The sequence below is a fragment of the Oncorhynchus keta genome, chromosome 34 (assembly GCF_023373465.1).
Source record: "Oncorhynchus keta strain PuntledgeMale-10-30-2019 chromosome 34, Oket_V2, whole genome shotgun sequence".
NCBI classification, from domain to species: domain Eukaryota; kingdom Metazoa; phylum Chordata; class Actinopteri; order Salmoniformes; family Salmonidae; genus Oncorhynchus; species Oncorhynchus keta.
In genome coordinates, this window is record NC_068454.1 from 51,279,206 (window position 1) to 51,304,632 (window position 25,427).

The following is a 25,427-nucleotide window of genomic DNA, read 5'->3' on the forward strand; positions in this document are numbered from 1 at the left end:
GAAATGCGTGTATTTTGAGAACCGAAAGACGCAGACTTGAAAACTAAACGCTGGTTTGGTTAGTATAATCCCTTCCAGTTCTGTTGATGGAAGAACAGCAAAGGTAAGGGAATATTTATGTGTTAATTTTGGGTTTCTGTCGACTCCAAGGTAGAGGAGCCAGAATGGTACGTTTGGAGCGCCGACTCCTAGTTTAGCCTAGTGAACTCTACCTGTAACGTTAAAAATACATGTAACACAGCGATTGCATTTAGAATAAGTGTATCTTCCTATACATATGTAAAACATGCATGTTTAGTCAAAGTTTATGATGTGTATTCCTTGTTAGCTGACGTTATCTGCCGGAGCTATTTAATTTCTCCTCACATTTTAGTAGCATTTTTTGAACGATGCGTAATTGTAGACAGAGATTTATGGATATATATAGCATATTATTGAGAAAAAAATGAATGTACTGTGTAACATGTTATATTACTGTCATCTGATGAAGATTTCAAAAGGTTAGTGAAATGATTTTTTTTTAATCCTGCGTTTGTTGATTGCATATTTTTTCCTACTTGGCTATGCTAATGAGATATGTCTGCGGTGGTGGTTTGACATAAATATGTGCTATGTTTTCGCCGTAAAACATTTTAGAAATCTGACTTGCTGGGTAGATAAACAACTTGTTTATCTTTCATTTGAGCTATTTTACTTGTTAATGTGTGGAGGTTAAATATTTTTAGGAATATTTCTTGCGTTCCCTGCGCCACATTCCAGCTGGGGGGGTGGGGGCGCGTTCCCAAATGGGAACTGGTGTCTCTAACAGGTTTTAATAGGTGATTAATCAGTTTAAGTTTTAATTTGTTTGTTTGAACTGGTCAAATCTTCCTTTCTCGCCGGATTGGCCTTCGGCAGAGCTGCTGGCACTGCCTCTCTTGAAGAACTTCCGTATATCCATCTAATGTTAGTTGTTAGTTGAGAAATTGAGGATAATACAATGACATTGTGATCAACACTATGTCACCTTTTCTACACATGACCTACTGATAATTGTTTTGCAATGGCCTACTGAATGAAAGCAATTGAGTATGAAAAGACATGTGCATGATGTTACGTCATCTGTCTAATTTATAGCCTGGCACAGATTGCAAAACTACATTAAATACAACGTTAATTAGATATCGCAACATAACTTATGTCGAATTTAAAAGACAACGTTAATGGTTAGCTAGCTCGCAACATCTGTTACACTGTAACAGGAAACCTCAAATAAAAACGTATTGGTCAACAAAGCTTTGATTATGACAAAAGTCTATAGTAGTGAATTCTCTGTTCTAACTTACCACAAATTCACATCGTAGCCTATCTGCATGAATTCATCCTGTCAGAGCCTTGTCCTGTCAGTTTACTGTTATCTAGCAGTCTCAAGCCACAGAAGTAGCTAACGTTAACCAAAATGTTAGCTACAAGTAGGCTTAACAGTCACTAGCACATGCAGCAACAACCTCCCCCAGGTCCTAGTGCACGCCCAGTAAGAAGTTTAAGATGCGATGGAGAAAAAAACAAATCACAGAGGAAATATTATGACTGATATATTTATTTATTTATGGTGGTCTAATGAATATTTAAAAATAGGCCTAGTGACGTTCCTGACTGGAACTAAGGGGCCCAGCCCGAACCATGAAAAACAGCTCCAGACCATTATTCCTCCTCCACCAAAGTTTACAGTTGGCACTATGCATTCAGACAGGTTGCGTTCTCCTGGCATCCACCAAACCAAGATTCATCCGTTGTACTGCCAGATGGTGATGCGTGATTCATCACTCCAGAGAACGCTTTTACATTGCTCCAGAGTCCAATGGCGGCGAGCTTTACAACACTCCAGTCAACGCTTGGCACTGAGCATGGTGATCTTAGGCTTACTGTTCAGCCATGGAAACCCATTTCATGAATCTTCCAACGAATAGTTATTGTGCTGACGTTGCTTCCAGAAGCAGTTTGGAACTCTGTAGTGAGTGTTGCAACTGAGGACAGACCATTTGTATGCGCTTCAGCACTCAGCGGTCCCGTTCTGTGAGCTTGTGTGGCCTACAACTTTGTGGCTGAGCCATTGTTGCTCCTACACATTTCCACTTCATAATAAACATAAAACTTACAGTTGACTGGGGCAGCTCTTGCAGGGCAGAAATTTGACAAACTGATTGTTGGAAAGGTGGCATTCTATGACGGTGCCACATTAAAAGTCATTGAGCTCTTGAGTAAGGCCAGCTAATGTTTATTTATGGAGATTGTATGGCTATGTGCTCAATATTATACACCTGTCAGCAACAGGTGTGGCTGAAATAGCCAAATCCACTCATTTGAAGGGGTGTCCACATTTCTTTGTATATATAGTGTATTTTAATAAGCTACATATTTTTATTTATTTCACCTTTATTTAAACAGGTAGGCTAGTTGACAACAAGTTCTCATTTGCAACTGCGACCTGGCCAAGATAAAGCACAGCAATTCGACACATACAACAACACAGAGTTACACATGGAATAAACAAAACATAGTCAATATTACAGTAAAACAAAAGAAAACAAAAAGTCTATATACAGTGAGTGCAAATTAGGTAAGATAAGGGAGTTAAGGCAATAAATAGGCCATGGTAGTGAAGAAATTACAGTATAGCAATTAAAATACAGGAATGGTAGATGTGCAGAAGATGAATGTGCAAGTAGAGATACTGGGGTGCAAAGGAGCAAGAGCAATAAATAAATACAGTATGGGGATGAGGTAGGTAGATAGATGGGCTGTTTACAGATGGACTATGTACAGGTGCAGTGATCTGTGAGCTGCCCTGACAGCTGGTGCTTAAAGCTTGTGAGGGAGATATGAGTCTCCAGCGTCAGAGATTTTTGCAGTTTCTTCCAGTCCTTGGAAGCAGAGAACTGGAAGGAAAGACAACCAAAGGAAGAATTGGCTTAGGGGGTGACCAGTGAGATATACCTGCTGGAGCGCGTGCTACAAGTGGGTGCTGCTATGGTGACCAGTGAGCTGAGATAAGGTGGGGTTTTACCTAGCAGAGACTTGTAGATAACCTGTAGCCAGTGGGTTTGGCGACGAGTATGAAGCGAGGGCCAACCAACGAGAGTGTACAGGTCGCAATGGTGGGTAGTGTATGGACCTTTGGTGACAAAACGGATGGCACTGTGATAGACTGCGTCCAGTTTGTTGAATAGAGTGTTGGAGGCAATTTTATAGATTACATCACCGAAGTCGAGGATCAGTAGGATGATCAGTTTTACGAGGGTATGTTTGGCAGCATGAGTGAAGGATGCTTTGTTGCGATATAGGAAGCCAGTTCCTGATTTAATTTTGGATTTGAGATGCTTAATGTGAGTCTGGAAGGAGAGTTTACAGTCTAAACAGACACCTAGGTATTTGTAGTTGTCCACGTATTCTAAGTCAGAACCGTCCAGAGTAGTGATGCTGGACGGGCGAGCAGGTGCGGGCAGTGATCGGTTGAATAGCATGCATTTCGTTTGACTTACTTTTAAGAGCAGTTGGAGGCCACGGAAGGAGAGTTGTATGGCATTGAAGCTCATCTGGAGGTTAGTTAACACAGTGTGCAAAGAGGGGCCAGAAGTATACAGAATGGTGTTGTCTGCGTAGAGGTGTATCAGAGAATCACCAGCAGCAAGAGCAACATCATTGATGTATACAGAGAAGAGAGTCGGCCCGAGGGTTGAACCCTGTGGCACCCCCATAGAGGCTGCCAGAGGTCCAGACAACAGGCCCTCCGATTTGACACACTGAACTATCAGAGAAGTAGTTTGTAAACCAGGCGAGGCAATCATTTGAGAAAACAAGGCTGTTGAGTCTGCCAATAAGAATGTGGTGATTGAGTCAAAAGCCTTGGCGAGGTCGATGAATACGGCTGCACAGTAATGTCTCTTATAGATGGCGGTTATGATGTCGTTTAGGACCTTGAGCGTGGCTGAGGTGCATCCATGACCAGCTCTGAAACCAGATTGCATAGCGGAGGAGGTGCGGTGGGATTCGAAATGGTCGGCAATCTGTTTGTTAACTTGGCTTTCGAAGACCTTAGAAAGACAGAGTAGGATAGATATACAGTGGGGAGAACAAGTATTTGATACACTGCCGATTTTGCAGGTTTTCCTACTTACAAAGCATGTAGAGGTCAGTAATTTTTCAATTACACTTCAACTGTGAGAGACGGAATCTAAAACAAAAATCCAGAAAATCACATTGTATGATTTTTAAGTAATTAATTAGCATTTTATTGCATGACATAAGTATTTGATACATCAGAAAAGTAGAACTTAATATTTGGTAGAGAAACCTTTGTTTGCAATTAAAGAGATCATATGTTTCCTGTAGTTCTTGACCAGGTTTGCACACACTGCAGCAGGGATTTTGGCCCACTCCTCCATACAGACCTTCTCCAGATCCTTCAGATTTCGGGGCTGTCGCTGGGCAATACGGACTTTCAGCTCCCTCCAAAGATTTTCTATTGGGTTCAGGTCTGGAGACTGGCAAAGCTACTCCAGGACCTTGAGATGCTTCTTAGGGAGCCACTCCTTAGTTGCCCTGGCTGTGTGTTTGGGGTCGTTGTCAGCTGGAAGACCCAGCCATGACCCATCTTTAATGCTCTTACTGAAGGAAGGAGGCTGTTGGCCAAGATCTCGCAATACATTGCCCCATCCATCCTCCCCTCAATACGGTGCAGTCGTCCTGTCCCCTTTGCAGAAAAGCATCCCCAAAGAATGATGTTTCCACCTCCATGCTTCACGGTTGGGATGGTGTTCTTGGGGTTGTACTCATCCCTCTTCCTCCAAACACAGTGAGTGGAGTTTAGACCAAAAAGCTCTATTTTTGTCTCATTAGACCACATGACCTTCTCCCATTCCTCCTCTGGATCATCCAGATGGTCATTGGCAAACTTCAGACGGGCCTGGACATGCACTGGTTTGAGCAGGGGGACCTTGCGTGCGCTGCAGGATTTTAATCCATGATGACGTAGTGTGTTACTAATGGTTTTCTTTGAGACTGTGGTCCCAGTTATCTTCAGGTCATTGACCATGTCCTGCCGGGTAGTTCTGGGCTGATCCCTCACTGATCCCTCAGGTCTATGAGAGCCGGAATTCTTACTGGTTGGTAGGTGATCAAATACTTATGTCATGTAATAAAATGCAAATTAATTACTTAAAAATCATACAATGTGATTTTCTGGATTTTTTTAGATTCCGTCTCTCACAGTTGAAGTGTACCTATGAAAAAAATGACAGACCGCTACATGCTTTGTAAGTAGGAAAACCTGCAAAATCGGCAGTGTATCAAATACTTGTTCTCTCCACTGTAGGTGTGTAGCAGTTTGGGTCTAGAGTGTCACCCCCTTTGAAGAGGGGGATGACCGCGGCAGCTTTCCAATCTTTGGGAATCTCAGACGTTACGAAAGAGAGGTTGAATAGGCTAGTAATAGGGGTTGCAACAATTTCGGCATATCATTTTTAGAAAGAGAGGGTCCAGATTGTCTAGCCTGGCTGATTTGTAGGGGTCCAGATTTTGCAGCTCTTTCAGAACATCAGCTATCTAGATTTGGGTAAAGGAGAAATGGTGGGGGCTTTGGCGGGTTGCTGTGGAGGGTGCCTGGCAGTTGATCGGGGTAGGCATAGCCAGGCGGAAAGCATGGCCAGCCGTAGAGAAATGCTTATTGAAATTTTCAATTATAGTGGATTTATCAGTGGTGACAGTGTCTCCTTGCCTCAGAGCAGTGGGCAGCTGGGAGGAGGTGCTCTTATTCTCCATGGACTTTACAATGTCCCAGAACTTTTTGAGTTAGTAATACAGGATGCAAATTTCTGCTTGAAAAAGTTAGCCTTAGCTTTCCTAACTGCCTGTGTATATTTGTTCCTGACTTCCCTGAAAAGTTGCATATCACTGGGGCTGTTCGATGCTAATGCAGAACGCCACAGGATGTTTTTGTGCTGGCCAAGGGCAGACAGGTCTGGAGTGAACCAAGGACTATATCTATTCCAAGTTCTACATTTTTTGAACGGGGCATGCATCATTACAGAAGTTAACAAATGAGTGCACCTGGGGAGTGGGAGTGGAGCTAGGCACTGCATGACCTGGATTAACCTCTACATCACCAGAGGAACAGAGGAGAAGTAGGATAAGGGTACGGCTAAATGCTATAAGAACTGGCCGTCTGGCACGTTCGGGAACAGAGAGTAAAAGGAGCAGGTTTCTGGGCACGATAGCATAGATTCAAGGCATAATGTACAGACAGGTAGGATGTGAGTACATTGGAGGTAAACCTAACCTGGAGGTATATATAGGGAAAAGGGGTTACCTAGTAAGTTGCACAACTGAATGCATGTAACCAAAATATGTATTCTGCATTTAACTTAACCCCTCTGAATCAGAGAGGTGCGGGGTCTGCCTTAATCGACATCATCGGCACCTGGGGAGCAGTTGTTGGGGGTTAACTACCTTGCTAAAAGAGCAGAACGACAGATTTTTCCACATCGCCGGCTCGGGGATTTGAACCAGCAAACTTTTGTTTACTGGCCCAACGCTCTTAACCGCTAACCTGCCACTCACAGTATGTTTGTTACACTGGTAAGGCATTTTTAACCGGAACCAACAGGAACCTTTAATTATATCCTCTCCATACCCATGCACATGCGACAGAGAGCTACTGATTAATAGACTGGAAACGATATGAACTGAGTTCTCCCTACAACATCCCTGCTCAATGTGTAAATGGACACTACCGGTCAACAGTTTTAGAACACCTACTCATTCAAGGGTTTTTCTTTATGGAATTGTGTAGTAACCAAAAAAAGTGTTAAACAAATCAAAAAATATTTTATATTTCAGATTCTTCAAATAGCCACCCTTTTGCCTTGATGACAGCTTTGGACACTCCTGGCATTCTCTCAACCAGCTTCATGCTTTATTCAGCTTTATTTACCTGAACAAGCATAGACCAGATTCTGAGTTATGATGGGGTTGGAACTAAGCTCACAAGACATTTAAATATCCCTCAAGAATTAGGGGTATATACAGTGCTCTCCGAAATTATTGGGACAGTAAATATTTTTTTGTCTTTTGGTTCTACTCCAAACATTTGGATTTGAACTCAAACAATGACAATGAGATTATAGTGCAGAAAGTTAGAAGCACAAATATCATACCCACCAAAAAATTATTGTAATGGTGAGAGGTTAGCATGTTTTAGGTGTGATATTTGTACTTTCTATCTGTAACTTTCTCACTCATCGTGATTCACATTAATTTAGGATTATCCATAATCATGGTAGCATCCACATTCACGTAGAAGTGATTAGAAACATTCTACTCTTATTTACAAAATGTTTACCATTCATTTCTATTGGACACAAAACCATCTGAAACACAACCAAAAAACAGCAAATGCATCCAACAAATGTGTAGAGTCACAAGCTTGATGTAGTAATTTGGGAACACAAATACTTATTTTTGACTACTTTAATACACATTTGCTTTAATACAAAGTGAATTTGTCCGAATACTTTTGCTCCTCTAAAATGTTGGGACTATGTACAAAAGGTTCTATAATTTCTAAACGGTTCACCAGATATGGATGAAAATACCATTGTTTGATTTCAAATCCAAACGTGTCAAGTATAGAGGTAAAATAAGAAAAAAACTTCACTGTGTCAAGTCACTCATGTGAAAGGGAGTATATGAGTAGGGTGTAACATCTGAGTCATATGCCACCATAAAAGGTGTGTGGGGCGACCCTCTCGTTGTCACCACCTGCGGGGAGGTGAGACCTTTGGGAGCTAGTGGCTAGGATAATCATCTACCTTAAGCACACCTTTTCCCTCTCAATTAACCTCTCATTTATGGGTCACGCCACAGCCCGGCATGTGTAATTAAATTGTATTTGCATTTAATTAAATCATTCACACTAAGATAAGCTCTGCCGATGAGAACGGTGTGGTCCCTCTGATACCCCATAAGGGAACGGCAGTGCATCTCTCTCTCCCTCTCCAACACAACCTGGCCCTTTGGAAAGGCAAATACGAGTTCTAGGGAAGACTCAAGGGTAGAATCTAAAAAATAGCACCAACATTCTACAGATACACAAGCATGGTTTGTGTGGTCCAGAGAATAGGAAACAAATAATTTACCACCCTGTGTGGTAATCATGTGCCTCTGAGGAAAGTTACCTATTTGGCTAACAGAGTGAGGACCGAGAAGTGGTATAAAAATGTGGGCCAGTGACTCACCCCTTCCTGATGACGATGATGATAGCCCCCAGCAGCAGGATGAGCACCACCAGGCCCCCAGCACACACCCCCAGGATCAGCCCCATCTCCTCTGAGTGTTGGGACACCTCCAGAGCCCGTCGGTGGTCCTTACAGGCCGCTGAGAGAGAGTGATGAAGGGAGGAGGGGGGAAGCAGAGATGGGATGAAGTGAGAGAGAAAAGAGGTGGGACAGAGAGTGGGGTAGAAAGAGAGCAAGATAAACAGAAGGAGATATACAGACAGAGAGGGGGGGACAGAAAAAAGGATACAGAGAAAGAAAGAAATGTACAGGCTTAAAAAATGCAGGTCAATAATCATCTATGCTTATCATACACAACAGCCATCACTCTGTCAAATCCTGACTCTTAACATCACAATGGCTGCATTCACACTAACACCCTGACCGTTGAGAAAAGATAGAATGTTTCAAAACAGACTGACTCTTCACCGCCACATCTGTGCACTCATATTCACGGTTGAATTTATTTCTATGGCAGTGTGTTTCAAGGGACAATTGTTACATATCGAAACTGTCTGGCTACCAGAATGCACAATAAAAAAACATTTACAAAAAGGGTGTGTGGTGCCCACATTTTAAACAGCCAATAGAGAATCACCATCACCTCATCAGGGCATCAGCTTCTGCTAAAATAGACACCTTGTATTCATTAGACAAAATAATTGGATGGGAGACACAAACAGACCACTGTCATGTGAGAGCTTTTCAATAGGCAAATCATATTGGCTATTTCTCTGCTCTTTTAATAGCCACAGGGAAAGATTTGTGTCTCCTACGACAACAAAAGCCCTTTGTGTCTTCGAGTGATGCACAGGATAGGAGGGTTGAGATATACTGTATGAGGCCAGGGATAAAAGTTGTCTAGGGCTGGGGGATTGTTTTGTGGATGGTCTTCATAAACTTGCCACACTTGCCACACTGCACCAAACAGAAGAACACAGACTGAAATAGAGTGCCTACCTGGACCTTTTCGTTTTCAATTGTGTGCCCCAATGAATGTGACTTTGCTTGAAGACATTCTGTACAACAGTATGTTTAATGCCACATCAAAACAAGTGTTTTTTTGTGGAAGAAATCCAAGACAACACTAATCTAAATCCAAGATGATAGTGTGGTTAATTTAAATCAACACAAGAACAGTGGCAGGTAGACTAGCTGTTAAGAGCATTGGGCCTGTAACCGAAAGGTTGCTAGTTCAAATCCCCTAACCGGCAAGGTGGAAAAATGTGCTGTTCTGCCCTTGAGCAAGGCAGTTAACAACTGCTCCTTGGGTGCCAATGATGTCGATTAAGGCAGCCCCCTGCACTTCTCTCATTCAGAGGGGTGAAAAACGGAGGACATTTCGGTTGAATGCATTCAGTTGTGCAACTGACTAGGTACTCCCCTTTCCCCAGTATAATTTCAAGGTGTCCCAGTGTCTGTAAGATACGGTAAAGGCCATTATTATAATAGCAAGTTACTCATCTCATTGGCACAAAGCTCTACACTTATGGAAGGAGAAGCAAGAAGCTATTTATGTCTTGTAGCAGGAACACACTTATCTACTTTCTCTGTGTAGTGGCAGCCTCTCCTTATGGCCCAAACAGCCCTGAAACCAGCCCTACTGTGCCTTTAGGAACAGTTGCACAGCCATTCTCTAGTGGAGGAGAAAGTCAGAGCTGGCCTAAGGAAAGAGGTCTAGATATCTAGCTAGCGGTTGGAATAAAGAGGCTCACAAGGGCAAAATGAGATCTGGGGCAGAGGAAAGGGAAAAGAAGCCATGTTTTAGCCCTCTCCTTCTACAACCAGGCCCAGGGGCATTTTACTGACCTCATCCCTATGGGGGAGAACTCTTACAGTACATTTTGGAAAGGTTTGTGGTTGATGCGGAGTGTTTAATGAAAAATTGCAAAAATCGTTGTACTGTTGTACAGTACACCAAGTACTGTTTATGGTAGGGGATAGTTCCAAAGTTTTAGCAGCCATGTATGTACACTGACACTAATGTTTTTACAGTCTATTACATTTATTCAGATAATTACCATAGATGTCATTGGTGTACAGGTCACGTAGACTAATGGACTCTGAGCCTTGTGTCTCCCCTGACAAAATGGATACATCCTTGGAGTTCTATATACGAGTATCACCGGTAAACTTTTTGTGTATCACAAGTTTGCTTGACTACAAGGGTGACAGGTACAACTAATTCAGCCAGCCTCCCTTCAGAAAGCATTCGTACTCTTTGACTTATTCCACATTTTGTTAAGTTACAGGCTGAATTCAAAATGGATTAAATATATTTGTTTTTCTCACCCATCTACACACAATACCCCATAATGACAAAGTGAAAACATGGTTTTAGAAATGTGTGCAAATTTATTGAGAATGAAATACAGAAATATCAAATTTACATAAGTATTCACACCCCTGAGCCAATATTTTCTAGAAGCACCTTTGGCAGCGATTACAGCTATGAGTCTTTCTGGGTAAGTTTCTAAGAGCTTTCCACACCTGGATTGTCAAATCCAATAAAACTTTATTTGTCACATGTGCCCGAATACAACCTTACTGTGAAATGCTAACTTAAAAGCCCCTATACAACAGGGGGTAATGGTACCGAGTCATTGTGCATGGGTACAGGTTAGTTGAGGTAATTTGTACATGTAGGTAGAGGTGAAGGGACTATGCATAGATAATAAACAGCGAGCAGCAACACTGTACAAAACAATTGGGGGGGTCAATGTAATAGTCTGGTGGCCATTTGATTAATTGTTCAGCAGTCTTATGGCTTTGGGTCAGAAGCTGTTAAAGGATCCTTTTGGTCCTAGATTGCCGTGCGGTAGCAGAGAAAACAGTCTATGACTTGGGTGACTGGAGTCTATGACAATTTTATGGGCTTTCCTCTGACTCCGCCTATTATATAGATCCTGGAATGCAGGAAGCTTGGTCCCAGTAATGTACTGGGCCATACGCACTACCCTCTGTAGCAGCTTACGGTCAGATGCCAAGCAGTTGTCATACCAGGCGGTGATGCAACCGGTCAGGATGCTCTCAATGGTGCAGCTGTAGAACTTTTGAGGATCTGGGGACCCATGGCAAATCTTTTCAATCTCCTGAGGGGAAAAGGTTTTGTCGTGCCCTCTTCACGACTGTCTTGGTGTGTTTGGACCATGATTGTTCGTTGGTGATGTGGACACCAAGGAATTTGAAGCTCTCGACCCGCTCCACTACAGCCCCGTTGATGTTAATCCTTGGGGTTCTGTACACGAGTGTTGTGCAACATTTGCCCATTATTCTTTTCAAAATTCTTCAAGCTGTGTCAAATTGGTTTTTGGTCATTGCGAGACAAACATTTTCAAGTCTTTCCATAGATTTTCAAGTACATTTAAGTTAAAACGGCCACACAGGAACATTCATTGTCTTCTTCGTAAGCAACCTCAGTGTTCTGTAGATATGGCCATGTGTTTTAGGTTATTGTCCTGCTGAAAGGTGAATTCATCTCCCAGTATCTGATGGGTAGCAGACTGATCCAGGTTTTCCTCTAGGATTTTGCATGTGCTTAGCTCCATTACATTAATCGTTTTATCCTGAAATACTCCCTAAACGATTACAATCATACCCATAACATGATGCCACCACTATGCTTGAAAATATGGAGAGTGGAACTCAGTAATGTGTTTTTACCCAAATATAACTCTTTCTATTCAGGACATAAAGTGAATTGCTTTGCCACATTTTTTGCAGTGTCACTTTAATGACTTGTTGCAAACAGGATACCGGCTTCCTTCTTTTCACTCTGTCATTTGGGATAGTATTGTGGAGTAACTAAAATGTTGTTGATCCATCCTCAGTTCTCTCATGTACGACAGTATTGCGACAGTATTCGGCCCCCTTGAACTTTGCGACCTTTTGCCACATTTCAGGCTTCAAACATAAAGATATAAAACTGTATTTTTTGTGAAGAATCAAGAACAAGTGGGACACAATCATGAAGTGTAACGACAGTTATTGGATATTTCAAACTTTTTTAACAAATCAAAAACAGAAAAATTGGGCGTGCAAAATTATTCAGTCCCCTTAAGTTAATACTTTGTAGCACCACCTTTTGCTCCGATTACAGCTGTAAGTGGCTTGGGGTATGTCTCTATCAGTTTTGCACATCGAGAAACAAAACAGCTCGAGCTCAGTGAGGTTGGATGGAGAGCGTTTGTGAACAGCAGTTTTCAGTTCTTTCCACAGATTCTCGATTGGATTCAGGTCTGGACTTTGACTTGGACATTCTAACACCTGGATATGTTCATTTTTGAACCATTCCATTGTAGATTTTGCTTTATGTTTTGAATCATTGTCTTGTTGGAAGACAAATCTCCGTCCCAGTCTCAGGTCTTTTGCAGACTCCATCAGGTTTTCTTCCAGAATGGTCCTGTATTTGGCTCCATCCATCTTCCCATCAATTTTAACCATCTTCCCTGTCCCTGCTGAAGAAAAGCAGGCCCAAACCATGATGCTGCCACCACCATGTTTGACAGTGGGGATGGTGTGTTGCTTTTACGCCAAACATAACGTTTTGCATTGTTGCCAAAGAGTTCAATTTTGGTTTCATCTGACCAGAGCACCTTCTTCCACATGTTTGGTGTGTCTCCCAGGTGGCTTGTGGCAAACTTTAAACAACACTTTTTATGGATATCTTTAAGAAATGGCTTTCTTCTTGCCACTCTTCCATAAAGGTCAGATTTGTGCAATATACGACTGATTGTTGTCCTATGGACAGAGTCTCCCACCTCAGCTGTAGATCTCTGCAGTTCATCCAGAGTGATCATGGGCCTCTTGGCTGCATCTCTGATCAGTCTTCTCCTTGTATGAGCTGAAAGTTTAGAGGGACGGCCAGGTCTTGGTAGATTTGCAGTGGTCTGATACTCCTTCCATTTCAATATTATCGCTTGCACAGTGCTCCTTGGGATGTTTAAAGCTTGGGAAATCTTTTTGTTTCCAAATCCAGCTTTAAACTTCTTCACAACAGTATCTCGGACCTGCCTGGTGTGTTCCTTGTTCTTCATGATGCTCTCTGCGCTTTTAACGGACCTCTGAGACTATCACAGTGCAGGTGCATTTATACGGAGACTTGATTACACACAGGTGGATTGTATTTCATCTTCAGGCCGTCTTCATCGACCTTGCCAAGGCTTTCGACTCTGTCAATCACCATATTCTTATCGGCAGACTCAGTAGCCTCGGTTTTTCGGATGACTGCCTTGCCTGGTTCACCAATTACTTTGCAGACAGAGTTCAGTGTGTCAAATCGGAGGGCATGCTGTCCGGTCCTCTGGCAGTCTCTATGGGGGTGCCACAGGGTTCAATTCTCGGGCCGACTCTTTTCTCTGTATATATCAATGATGTTGCTCTTGCTGCGGGCGATTCCCTGATCCACCTCTACGCAGACGACACCATTCTATATACTTCCGGCCCGTCCTTGGACACTGTGCTATCTAACCTCCAAACGAGCTTCAATGCCATACAACACTCCTTCCGTGGCCTCCAACTGCTCTTAAACGCTAGTAAAACCAAATGCATGCTTTTCAACCGTTCGCTGCCTGCACCCGCACGCCTGACCAACATCACCACCCTGGATGGTTCCGACCTTGAATATGTGGACATCTATAAGTACCTAGGTGTCTGGCTAGACTGTAAACTCTCCTTCCAGACTCATATCAAATATCTCCAATCGAAAATCAAATCAAGAGTTGGCTTTCTATTCCGCAACAAAGCCTCCTTCACTCACGCCGCCAAACTTACCCTAGTAAAACTGACTATCCTACCGATCCTCGACTTTGGCGATGTCATCTACAAAACTGCTTCCAACACTCTACTCAGCAAACTGGATGCAGTTTATCACAAGTGCCATCCGTTTTATCACTAAAGCACCTTATACCACCCACCACTGCGACTTGTATGCTCTAGTCGGCTGGCCCTCGCTACATATTCGTCGCCAGACCCACTGGCTCCAGGTCATCTACAAGTCCATAAAGCTCCGCCTTATCTCAGTTCACTGGTCACGATGGCAACACCCATCCGTAGCACGCGCTCCAGCAGGTGTATCTCATTGATCATCCCTAAAGCCAACACCTCATTTGGCCGCCTTTCGTTCCAGTACTCTGCTGCCTGTGACTGGAACGAATTGCAAAAATCGCTGAAGTTGGAGACTTTTATCTCCCTCACCAACTTCAAACATCTGCTATCTGAGCAGCTAACCGATCGCTGCAGCTGTACATAGTCTATTGGTAAATAGCCCACCCATTTTCACCTACCTCATCCCCACACTGTTTTTATTTATTTACTTTTCTGCTCTTTTGCACACCAATATCTCTACCTGTACATGACCATCTGATCATTTATCACTCCAGTGTTAATCTGCAAAATTGTAATTATTCGCCTACCTCCTCATGCCTTTTGCACACATTGTATATAGACTCCCCTTTTTTTCTACTGTGTTATTGACTTGTTAATTGTTTACTCCATGTGTAACTCTGTGTTGTCTGTTCACACTGCTATGCTTTATCTTGGCCAGGTCGCAGTTGCAAATGAGAACTTGTTCTCAACTAGCCTACCTGGTTAAATAAAGGTGAAATAAAAAAATAAAATGTATCATCATCATTAGTCATTTAGGTCAACATTGGATCATTCAGAGATCCTCACTGAACTTCTGGAGAGAGTTTGCTGCACTGAAAGTAAAGGGGCTGAATAATTTTGCACGCCCAATTTTTCAGTTTTTGATTTGTTAAAAAAGTTTGAAATATCCAATAAATGTCGTTCCACTTCATGATTGTGTCCCACTTGTTGTTGATTCTTCACAAAAAATACAGTTTTATATCTTTATGTTTGAAGCCTGAAATGTGGAAAAAGGTCGCAAAGTTCAAGGGGGCTGCATGCATATTCACTCAGCTTTTCATTTAAGGGGGAAAACCCCAGTGAGGCTCGAGGAACCTCTCTAATGGCAAACATCAGATACGGCAACATGCAATCCCAGTTTTTCCCAACCTTATCGATTACCTTCCTGAACTTTGACTTCAGGGTATGGCTGAATCTCTCATATTCCGTCTGAGGATGGTAAAACCGATGTCCTCAACTGTTTCACCTGCCACAATTTACAAAGCTCCGCCATAAAGGGACATAAAGGGGGTCCCATGGTCAGTAAGGATCTCCTTTGGAACCCCATCCCTGGTGAACAGGAGCACTAGTTCCTTGGAAATTCATTGAGACAGTCTTACTCTGTTCGCTGGTTCGCCCAGGCCTGGGGAATGGGGATCTTTCCTCCTGTGCCTGCTCAGATGCTCCTGCCGTAAAATACCCTTCAACCAGGCCCACAAGATGGTTGGTGGAAAGTACCTTGTTCTGACCAACCCATCGTCGAACTTCTTGGGGTAGATCTCGCTGAAACTGGTCGAGTACGATGGTCTCGACGACCTCGGCGGATTAATGGGTCTCCGGTAGCAACCATTACCGTGCCAGGTGGGGGGGAGGTGTTGTCCAGGTCGATAGGACCACTGGTGAAAGCGGTGTGCCCTCACGGTATCGGTCACTGCCAGTCTAGTCAGAATCTCTCCCTTTAGTTTACCGTAATCCTGTGCATCTTTCAACTCCAGGTCAAAATACACTTTTTGAGCATCCCCTGACAGGTATGGTGCCAGAAGCCCTGCCCATTCTTCTTTTGGCCACCTCTCCCTCTCTGCTGTCCGTTTGAAGGTGGTGAGATATGCTTCCACATCATCCTGATCTATCATTCCTTGAAGAAAATTATTGGCCCGCATCTGGGTATTTGTAGCTGGTAACTGAGCCCCAATTTGGTCCGCCAGCTCCAATAGGCCTTCTCTTAACTCCCGGGTATTTCTCTCTTGCTGCTCTCTGAGCAGCTGGTTGGTGCGGTGCTGGACCTGTAACGTGTCCTGATACATTTGCATTGAATCATGATGAGCTCAATGATGTTAAGCTCAAGTTGCCTCTTGTTGGGCAGCCGTCGCTTGTAACAGGGACTGTATGGCTCCCTCCATACTCATTATCCCGAGAAAACTGTCATAACCAAACAAAGCCACAAAAAAAAACTGACTCCCATTTGGAGTGCTAACTGAACTTTTTTTTTTCTCTACCTAAACAGCGGTACGGTTAGTCCATTTGCCCGCATTCTCCACCAGGTGTGGCAAATCTCTTCAAGATTAGGAGCGTTGGTCACAAATTACGTGGGAAACTTTCACCTTAAATCACCCCAGAACGAGTGTGTGTTTGTTTCTCCATCCCGGTCCACGCAGGCCACAGGCAAGGTCAATGATAGCAGGGTTCTCGGTAGGTCCAGATCCAAACGCCAACAGGCACGTCCAAACAGTCCAGCTCATACACGATAAATCCAGCCGATATATATCGTCTCTTTCTCTATGGTTCACAGATCCTTCCAGCCCTTTCTCTCCCTCTTCCTGGTTTGTCTTGACCCTTTATCTGTGGGGGGTTCCCCTTTATCTTCTGAGGGTTCCCCTTGCTTCTGGGAATTGGCAGTCGGCCATTTTGTGATCTGTAATTCTGACCAGTGTGGCCATTTTAGTGATAGGGCAGAGCCAGTTTATTAGATCTGCTCTCACATATGTGCCATTTATCACTCGACCTCTTTCTTTGCTACACTACCAACAGAAGCCATATATAACTTCAATTCATCATGTGAAATACAGGAGCAGGCCTATATTTTTCATCCTAATAACATGGCTGCGGGGGAAAAAATATATTTATTTAACTGACACCCTGGACAGATAGGATCATCTTGCCACACTTAGTCTATTAGCCAAACATTACATTTTTTCCACATTAATCCATACACCTACCGACTGGCTGAGAGTGGGGAAATTGGCACTTAGAGGATAAATGGAAGTCTATTGTTGTGTTGGGAGCAGCCAAGAGATTATTAATTAAATTGTCACCTGGAAGTTGATATGCAATCTCCAGCTTTGTTATCTAAACCCAAATAATTTTCCTGCACTTTGATGATCATAGGCTGATGAAAAGTAACGCTTCACGACCAGTAAAATGCGGTGATGCAGCAGCAACCATTTTTAACATTAGAGGGATCACATAGATAAAAAATTACTACCCACTGACACTGATGTGTTGTACCTTGATATTTAAAATGATCTGGGGTATCCTATTTGTCAGTTTAGTTCCATCAGTTTCTAAAGCCGGTCTTCTTACTTAACCCTGTCAGCCACCATACTATTTCCTGTTTTTCAAGCAGGATGTTAAAAGGCTGACTAAAACATAGCTAAAGTTGATAATAACTAATTTGAAAGCTATTTGGGGAGTTAAAACACAAATGTAGCTGAATGTTCAAATACATTTTCATAGGGTTGTCATCAAGGCCCTTTATGTTTTCTTTCCCTCTCTCTCTCACTGCCTACAGTATGTGCTAGAGAAAAGAGACATGTACTGTGTAATGTTCATCAATGTGTCGAGGCGTAATTAATCAATGCCCAACTGGGTGTCTGTGAGGAGCAGATGAAGTGAGACGCAGAGCTAAAATGGCTTGCCTTGCCTTTTGGATTCATGCTTCAAGAGAGCCTGGTCTCTTTCATTACTCAGTCACAAAAAGAGGCCTTCACCGAAAAGTGCACCTTGCCAAGTCAATTTACTAGCAAGACTAGCTTACTGTTGCAGCGCTATGATAACTATAAATACGTTACTTTTAGTCAGCACAATTCAACAGCGAACAACGGCAGAGGGGGAGAGCCTGTCGTGCCATCAGAAGTCAATTTCTATACCCTTTTCATTTCCATTTGAGTCCCTGTAGCAGGGTGACAGAGAGTGGGAGGGAGGAAGGGGGGAGAAACATTGCTCATATTGATGGGCTCAGGTAGTTCCATCTGTGTTTTGATGTGAAGGGCCCTTCTTGAGCAGACAGGGGCCAAAAGCCCTCAGATGTTTCTCTCCCCCTCCGAGTAGTGTAGCTGTCTGACGGGAACTGCCTTTGATATGGTTGTGTCCCCCCAAACAAACATGATGAAAGCCTGATCTCTAATCTCTCTCTGCTTGCTGTCCTTTTCTCTGAAGGCAAGAGTCGGCCTCAACACTAAACAGCATGGATCTTCAGAGAAATCCCCCTTCTTCTTCCACATGCTAAACTCCATCTACAGTACATGTCTGGAATACCAGCACAAAGACAAGTGTTTGGACCTGAACCCAACACATATTTTCATCTTTGGAGTTGCATTTAGAGTGTAAGGTCAACATGCTACAGTAAAGCCTACAGGACTTCAGAGACTCGGGGAGATACATACAAGGTCACCTTTTTAGTCAATAAAAATATTAATGTTGACTTACCTTTCCGGGCTATTCGGATGCAGTTTATTCTCGTTTCCTGAAAAAAAGAGAGAATACAGAGATCAGAGGTGGGAACATTGCCAATGCTCTGCATCCTGTAGAGTGCAGGCAGTAACTATGCACCTAGCATTATATATTATTTTGGCTGAACCATAATGAAAATTTTATTTTGAAAATAAAATCACAAATAAAATTATTTTCAACAGATGAAAATAAGACAAACATTCACTGTAGGATTTTCTTAGATCTTTAGGGACCAGCATATTTGATTGAAAGACACTCAAAAGAGCCCCATGAGTAGAATACTGAGGAGGCATTCAATCAGCTAAAATGATAGTCACTAAAATGATAGTCACATATGAAACCAGTGAATGTCAAACAATATTAAAGCCAAGAGTTGAGGTGAAGTGTTTAAAGAGAGAACGGAAGATTTGATGAAAGGGAAAATAACCGAATTGTGAAGATGGCCCTGGACCAATATGCCGCTATAAAAATTAATTAATTTCCTTCAAATTTCAGCTGATGACATATTGATGTTATGAAAAGGATCTTTGTCAAACAACACTAATGAGAATTAAGACCCTAATCCAATTCCGTCTTGCCACCTCGACGAAGAGATGCATTATCAAATTAAGATTTACAGATGCTAATTCAGGCCTTATGGGACAATTATGCAAATCTGCCCATCCGGAAAGGAGCAAGAGCCATCCTCTCAAACTGCGGCTAAATTGCCTTTTTTAATTGAAAATCCATTTCAAGCTGACTTCTTCCTAAACCCACTCAAACCTATGGTGATGTTTCTTTCCTAAAAAACAGACACGTAGCGAGGCATATTGAAGACACACACACAAACGATCCACAAACAAACTGACTAAAACATTCACACACATTCAGCTCTCTTTTTTAGCATCAGTAAGCGCTATGAAAATGTAATTGCGGGATGCTTTGGACATTTAAATACAATGGGCTCTTAGAAGACTATCAAGACAGACAAAAACCAGACCATAAAAATACAGGGGTAATTCCTCACTGCATCAAGGCAATCATTTGCAGGAATCTATGCAGGAATCCCATGCTGACTTAACACTTGTGCTTAATACAGGCAAAACAAAATAAATGTTGTTTTTAAACTCTCGTAAGAACATTTCAGATGAACTACATGTTCGCTCATTAGATGGTTCTCCAATTGAACGTGTCCCACATATAAATACTTTGGCTTGTGTGATAGTTACTGATCCCTGATTGTTGAGTCACTGTCGCAGGACTTAAACCTGCCACTCAATCAAAGTCACGAAAGAGACCAAGCCCAGTCTGGCTTTCCAAAAGCAAATCTGTCATTCCGGGTGATGGGGAATAAGACGGAGCAGACTTGGTTTACTGCATTTGACAGAAACATTTGTAACGCAGAAAGTAGAGGTGATATATTGCAGCTCAAACCATCCATACTGGCACGTCGTTGGTCTGTACAAGGAAGGCAGTAGAGTGGAGTTAATTGGTGATCTGGAGAGCAGAAAGTGATAGCCCACATAGGGGACACTGATGCCCTGCCGCCCACACAAACTGTGCCAGTCATGCCAGAGGGGTTGGCAGCCCTGGCAGACATCGTTACTACAGTACACGCAGGTTAGCCTGTGTGAGTGTGCCATTCGGAGACGCAGTGGGTGTTATGATTGAAATGCTGCCCATGCTGTGTTTTCAAAGAGCCAGTCAGAATGCACCATCTTTCAAGTGCCTCTTTACATGCATCAATCAAAGCAATTGCACACAGGCTTGACAGCAAACCTCCAGCTCATTAGCATGAGTAAATGCCAAATATTGTTAGTCTCCTTCACTTTTTAAATGTCTATGCCAATGTTAACGAGAGCCACTTATAGCAAAAATGTTGGTCCTTAACAAAGCTTATTTAGACCAAAATAAAACATTTGTGATAATTAACCAAACACAGACAATTAAGGAACAAATTAGGAATAAATTAGGAATATAAGCACAGTATACTGTATAAGACCTAAGCAAGAATACTGAACTCTACTCAAAAAAATACCAGATCATCAGAAATACAGGGAAACAGGGTGCTCAATGGAAGATTTAAATTCAAAAATATACTTATGCCTGGTGAGAAACACCATCAGTAAAGAGCTTTACCATGGTTCAACTGTCAAACCCATTTCTTGGCAGGCAGTGGAGCCGAGAACATGCAAGGGGGACTTCCTGAAGGCTGAATCACAACCGGCCATGATTGGGAGTCCCATAGGGCGGCACACAATTGGCCCAGCGTTGTCCGGGTTTGGCCGGGGTAGGCCGTCATTGTAAATAAGAATTTGTTCTTAACTGAATTGCCTAGTTAAATAAAAAATCAAAATAAAAGGTTAGTCATATTGTAGACCTGGGCCAAGGAGTGAGGCAGGCCAAAAACCACCCAGGTAATAACCACCCAGGGGTGGCAGGTAACCTAGTGGTTGGGCCAGTAACTGAAAGGTTGCTGGATTGAATCAACGAGCTGACAAGGTACAAATCCGTTATTCTGCCCTGGAAAAAGACAGTTAAACCATTGTTCCCCGTAGGCGTCAACCCATTGTTCCCGGTAGGCCGTCATTGTAAATAAGAATTTGTTTAAACTGACTTTCCTGGTAAAAGCCTTTTTTTTTTGTCCAGAACATTTTAACAGCTCTCCCTGCTAATTTGAAACTTTCTCAGATCACCAGAGTACTGCTGTAGTCAAGTGATAACCTTCAAATAAATGTCAACCAAATCACTATGAGGTTACTGTTCCATTTTGAAAGACCATGCATTCTCAAACAAATCAGGTACCCCATGACATTGCTGGTAGCATAGCAAGCTAGGGGAATAGTCATAAAATGAACGAAGCTATCTAGCCGGCAGTCCCTTCGAAAAGTATTAAGAACCCTTGACTTTTTCCACATTTTGTTAGGTTACAGCCTTATTCTAAAATGTATTCAATAGTTGTTTTTTCTTATCAAAATACACACAATACCCCATAATGACATAGAAAAATATATATTTTTTTAAATGTTTGCTAATTTATATATATATATATTTTTTTTTACAGAAATATGACATTTACATAAGTATTCAGACCCTTTACTCAGCACTTTGTTGAAGCACCTTCGGCAGCAATTAAAGCCTCGAGTCTTCTTGGGTATGAAGCTAGAAGCTTGGCACACCTCTAATTGGGGAGTTTCTCCCATTCTTCTCTGTAGATCCTCTCAGGCTCTGTCAGATTGGATGGGGAGCATTGCTGCAAGGCTATTTTCAGGTCTCTCCAGAGATGTTCGTTTGGGTTCAAGTCGGGGCTCTGGCTGTGCCACTCAAGGACATTCAGAGACTTGTCCCAGAAGCCACTCCTGCGTTGTGTTGGCTGTGTGCTTAGGGTCGGTGTCTTGTTTGAAGGTAAACCTTCATCCCAGTCTGAAATCCTGAGCGCTCTGGAGCAGGTGTCCATTAAGCATCTCTCTGTACTTTGCTCCGTTTATCTTTGCCTCGATCCTGACTAGTCTTCCAATCACTTCTGCTGAAAAACACCCCCACAGCATGATGCTGTCACCACCATGCTTCACCGTAGGGATGGTGCCAGGTTTCCTCCAGACGTGACACTTTGCATTCAGGCCAAAGATTTCAATCTTGGTTTCATCAGACAAAATAATCTTGTTTCTCATGGTCTGAGAGTCTTTAGGTGCTATTTGGCAAACTCCAAGCGGGCTGTCATTTGCCTTTCACTGAAGAGTGCCTTCAGTCTGGCCACTACCATAAAGGCCTGATTGGTGAAGTGTTGCAGAGATGGTTGTCCTTCTGGAAGCTTCGCCCATCTCCACAGAGGAACTCTAGAGCTCTGTCAGAGTTCCCATCAGGTTCTTGGTCACCTCCCTGACCAAGGCCCTTCTCCAACGATTGCTCAGTTTGGCTAGGATGACAGCACTAGGAAGAGTCTTGATGGTTCCAAAATTCTTTCATTAAAGAATGCTGGAGGCCACTGTCTTCTAGGAGACGTTAAATGCTGCTGAAATGTTTCGGTACCCATCCCCAGATTTGTTCCTCAACACAATCCATTCTCGGACCTCTACGGACAATTCCTTCGACCTCATGTTTTTTTTTTGCTCTGACATGCACAGTCAACTGTGGGACCTTATATAGACAGATGTATGCCTTTCCAAATCATGTCCAATCAACTGAATTTACCATAGGTGGACTCCAATCAAGTTATAGAAACATCTCAAGGATGATACATGGAAACACGATGCACCTGAGTTCAATTTAGAGTCTCACAGCAAAAAGTCTGAAAACACATGTAAATAAGGTATCTGTTTTTTTATTTTAGTATAATAGCAAACATTTCTAAAAAACTGTTTTCATTTTGTCATTATGGGGTATTGTGTCTAGATTGCTAATCCATTTTAGAAGAAGGCTGTAACGTAACCAAATGTGGAAAAAGTCAAGGGATCTGAATACTTTCCGAAGGCAATGTATATCCCATGAGTGGCCCTGCCATAGACTTCGTCTTGGCTTTACATTATACAGTGTAGCGGTATTGTTAGAGCGGGGTAAAGATTACGTTTTTGCTCGGGCGCCAGGCAGGTATTAACCCTGCCGAAAGGAAAAGAGTAGTATAGATAGAGTACAACTACCAGACAGACACACATCAGCAGAATAGACTGCCTAAAGTGTAGGTGGTTTGCCAGATAGTCAGTGGAGAGAAAAGACAAGACACCCCATATAAAACAAACATCACAGCACAGAGGTAACCCAACCAATAATACCTCATTCAATAATGGCAGAGCAATTTAACATCAACTTCATAGAAACCATTGACGAGAAAGAACCCAGTCATCAACATTAGAGGATTTGCAATAATAAATAGTCAATAGTACCACATCAATATAGTTCAAATAAAAATACACAATAAACTCACAAGCCACCTCCCTTTAATAAAATGTCAACCCAAATATGTCTGGCAGGGCTGCAGTGGAGCGATAGAAGGAAGAGAGAGAGGGGGGGTCTTAGCTGTTGACTTCAGGCTTGCAGTTGCACTGTCTGTCCGTCGGATGGTTTGTATGTCAAAGCTTCGCAACTGAGTTGCTACTAATCCATGCAATCAATAACCAGTGCAGTCCCAAAAGATAACAACCACGACCTAGAGCGGAAACAGCAATGATCGAGTTAAACACTTTACAAACTAAGCACGCTGAAAATAAACAAGTCTTCTGTAGCATTGCGCACACACTATCAAACTGCCATGCCAACGGAGAGCTTCCCATACAGAGCCGGAAAAGCTACAGTTGGAAGTCGGAAATGTACATACAACTTAGCCAAATACATTTAAACTCAGTTTTTCACAATTCCTGACATTTAATCCTAGTAAAAATCCCTGTCTTAGGTCAGTTAGGATCACCACTTTATTTTAAGAATGTGAAATGTCAGAATAATAGTAGAGAGAATTATTTCTTTCAGTTTTTATTTCTTTCATCGCATTCCCAGTGGGTCAGAAGTTTACATTCACTCAATTAGTATTTGGTAGCATTGACTTTAAATTGTTTAACTTGGGTCAAACGTTTCGGGTAGCCTTCCACAAGCTTCCCACAATAAGTTGGGTGAATTTTGGCCCATTACTCCTGACAGAGCTCGTGTAGGTGAGTCATGTTTGTAGGCCTCCTTGCTCGCACACGCTTTTTCAGTTCTGCCCAAACATTTTCAATAGGATTGAGGTCAGGACTTTGTGACGACCACTCCAATACATTGACTTTGTTGTCCTTAAACCATTTTGCCACAACATTGGAAGTATGGGTCTTTGTCCATTTGGAAGACCCATTTGCGACCAAACTTTAGCTTCCTGACTGATGTCTTGAGATGTTGCTTCAATATATCCACATAATTTTCATTCCTCATGATGCCATACACCTCCAATTGACTCAAATTATGTCAATTAGCCTATCAGAAGCTTCTAAAGCCATGACATAATTTTCTGGAATTGTCCAAGCTGTTTAAAGGCACAGTCAACTTAGTGTATGTAAACTTCTGACCTACTGGAATTGTGATACAGTGAATTACGTGAAATAATGAAATAGTGAAATAATCTGTCTGTAAACAATTGTTGGAAAAATGACTTGTGCCATGCACAAAGTAGATGTCCTAACCGACTTGCCAAAACTATAGTTTGTTATCAACAAATTTGTGGAGTGGTTGAAAGCGTGCTATGGAGTACATATGCTTTGTTAGAGCTCCTCTCAATTTTGAAATAAATTCATATTTATCTTAATCTCTCACAACGTATAACAACCTTCAAACATTGTCTGGCAGTATGGCACCAAAAAAAGGGGGCCCGAAACAAGATAATTTGAAGGAGATAGACAACGAACCAAATTCAACATCGCCGAACCTACGAGGAGTTAGCTGAAGATGCTAGCTCCCAAGAGTTCCCCACAGAACCTACTCAAAGTGACCTACAATCTGCTATAAAGTCACTAAGCAAGAAGGTGGACACAAGGTTGGCTGTATTGGGACTTTGACTGAAACTGTGAAGGTAAGGGCAGGGTGAAACAGAGAAATTACAACAAAACCCTGGAAGCCCGATTGGAAATGCTCGAGTCGCATTCAAGACACCAGAACATCTGAATATTTGGGATCCAGGAGAACACTGAGAAAGGAAAACCTGCTGAATTGGTCTCGCGATGATAGTGGCATTGCTGGGGAGTGAACACTTCAAAATGGCCATCCTGATCGACCGTGCACACAGATTACAGGCAACGAAACCAGCCAAGGGCACACCACCAAGGC

At 42.5% G+C, this 25,427-nt stretch overlaps 1 protein-coding gene across 9 annotated transcripts in view; it reads right to left on the bottom strand.

Moving 5' to 3' along the window:
- The window catches only part of ptprub (protein tyrosine phosphatase receptor type Ub), a 342,049-nt gene that overhangs the window by 96,659 nt on the left and 219,963 nt on the right, over positions 1 to 25,427 (bottom strand). For all 9 annotated transcript variants that reach the window (XM_052494008.1, XM_052494003.1, XM_052494010.1 and 6 more), the window contains exons 13-14: positions 18,642 to 18,678; positions 8,274 to 8,412 (exon numbers count right to left, since the gene is read on the bottom strand). In XM_052494008.1, coding sequence (XP_052349968.1) covers positions 8,274 to 8,412; positions 18,642 to 18,678 — 176 coding nt within the window. The remainder of the gene's footprint in view (positions 1 to 8,273; positions 8,413 to 18,641; positions 18,679 to 25,427) is intronic.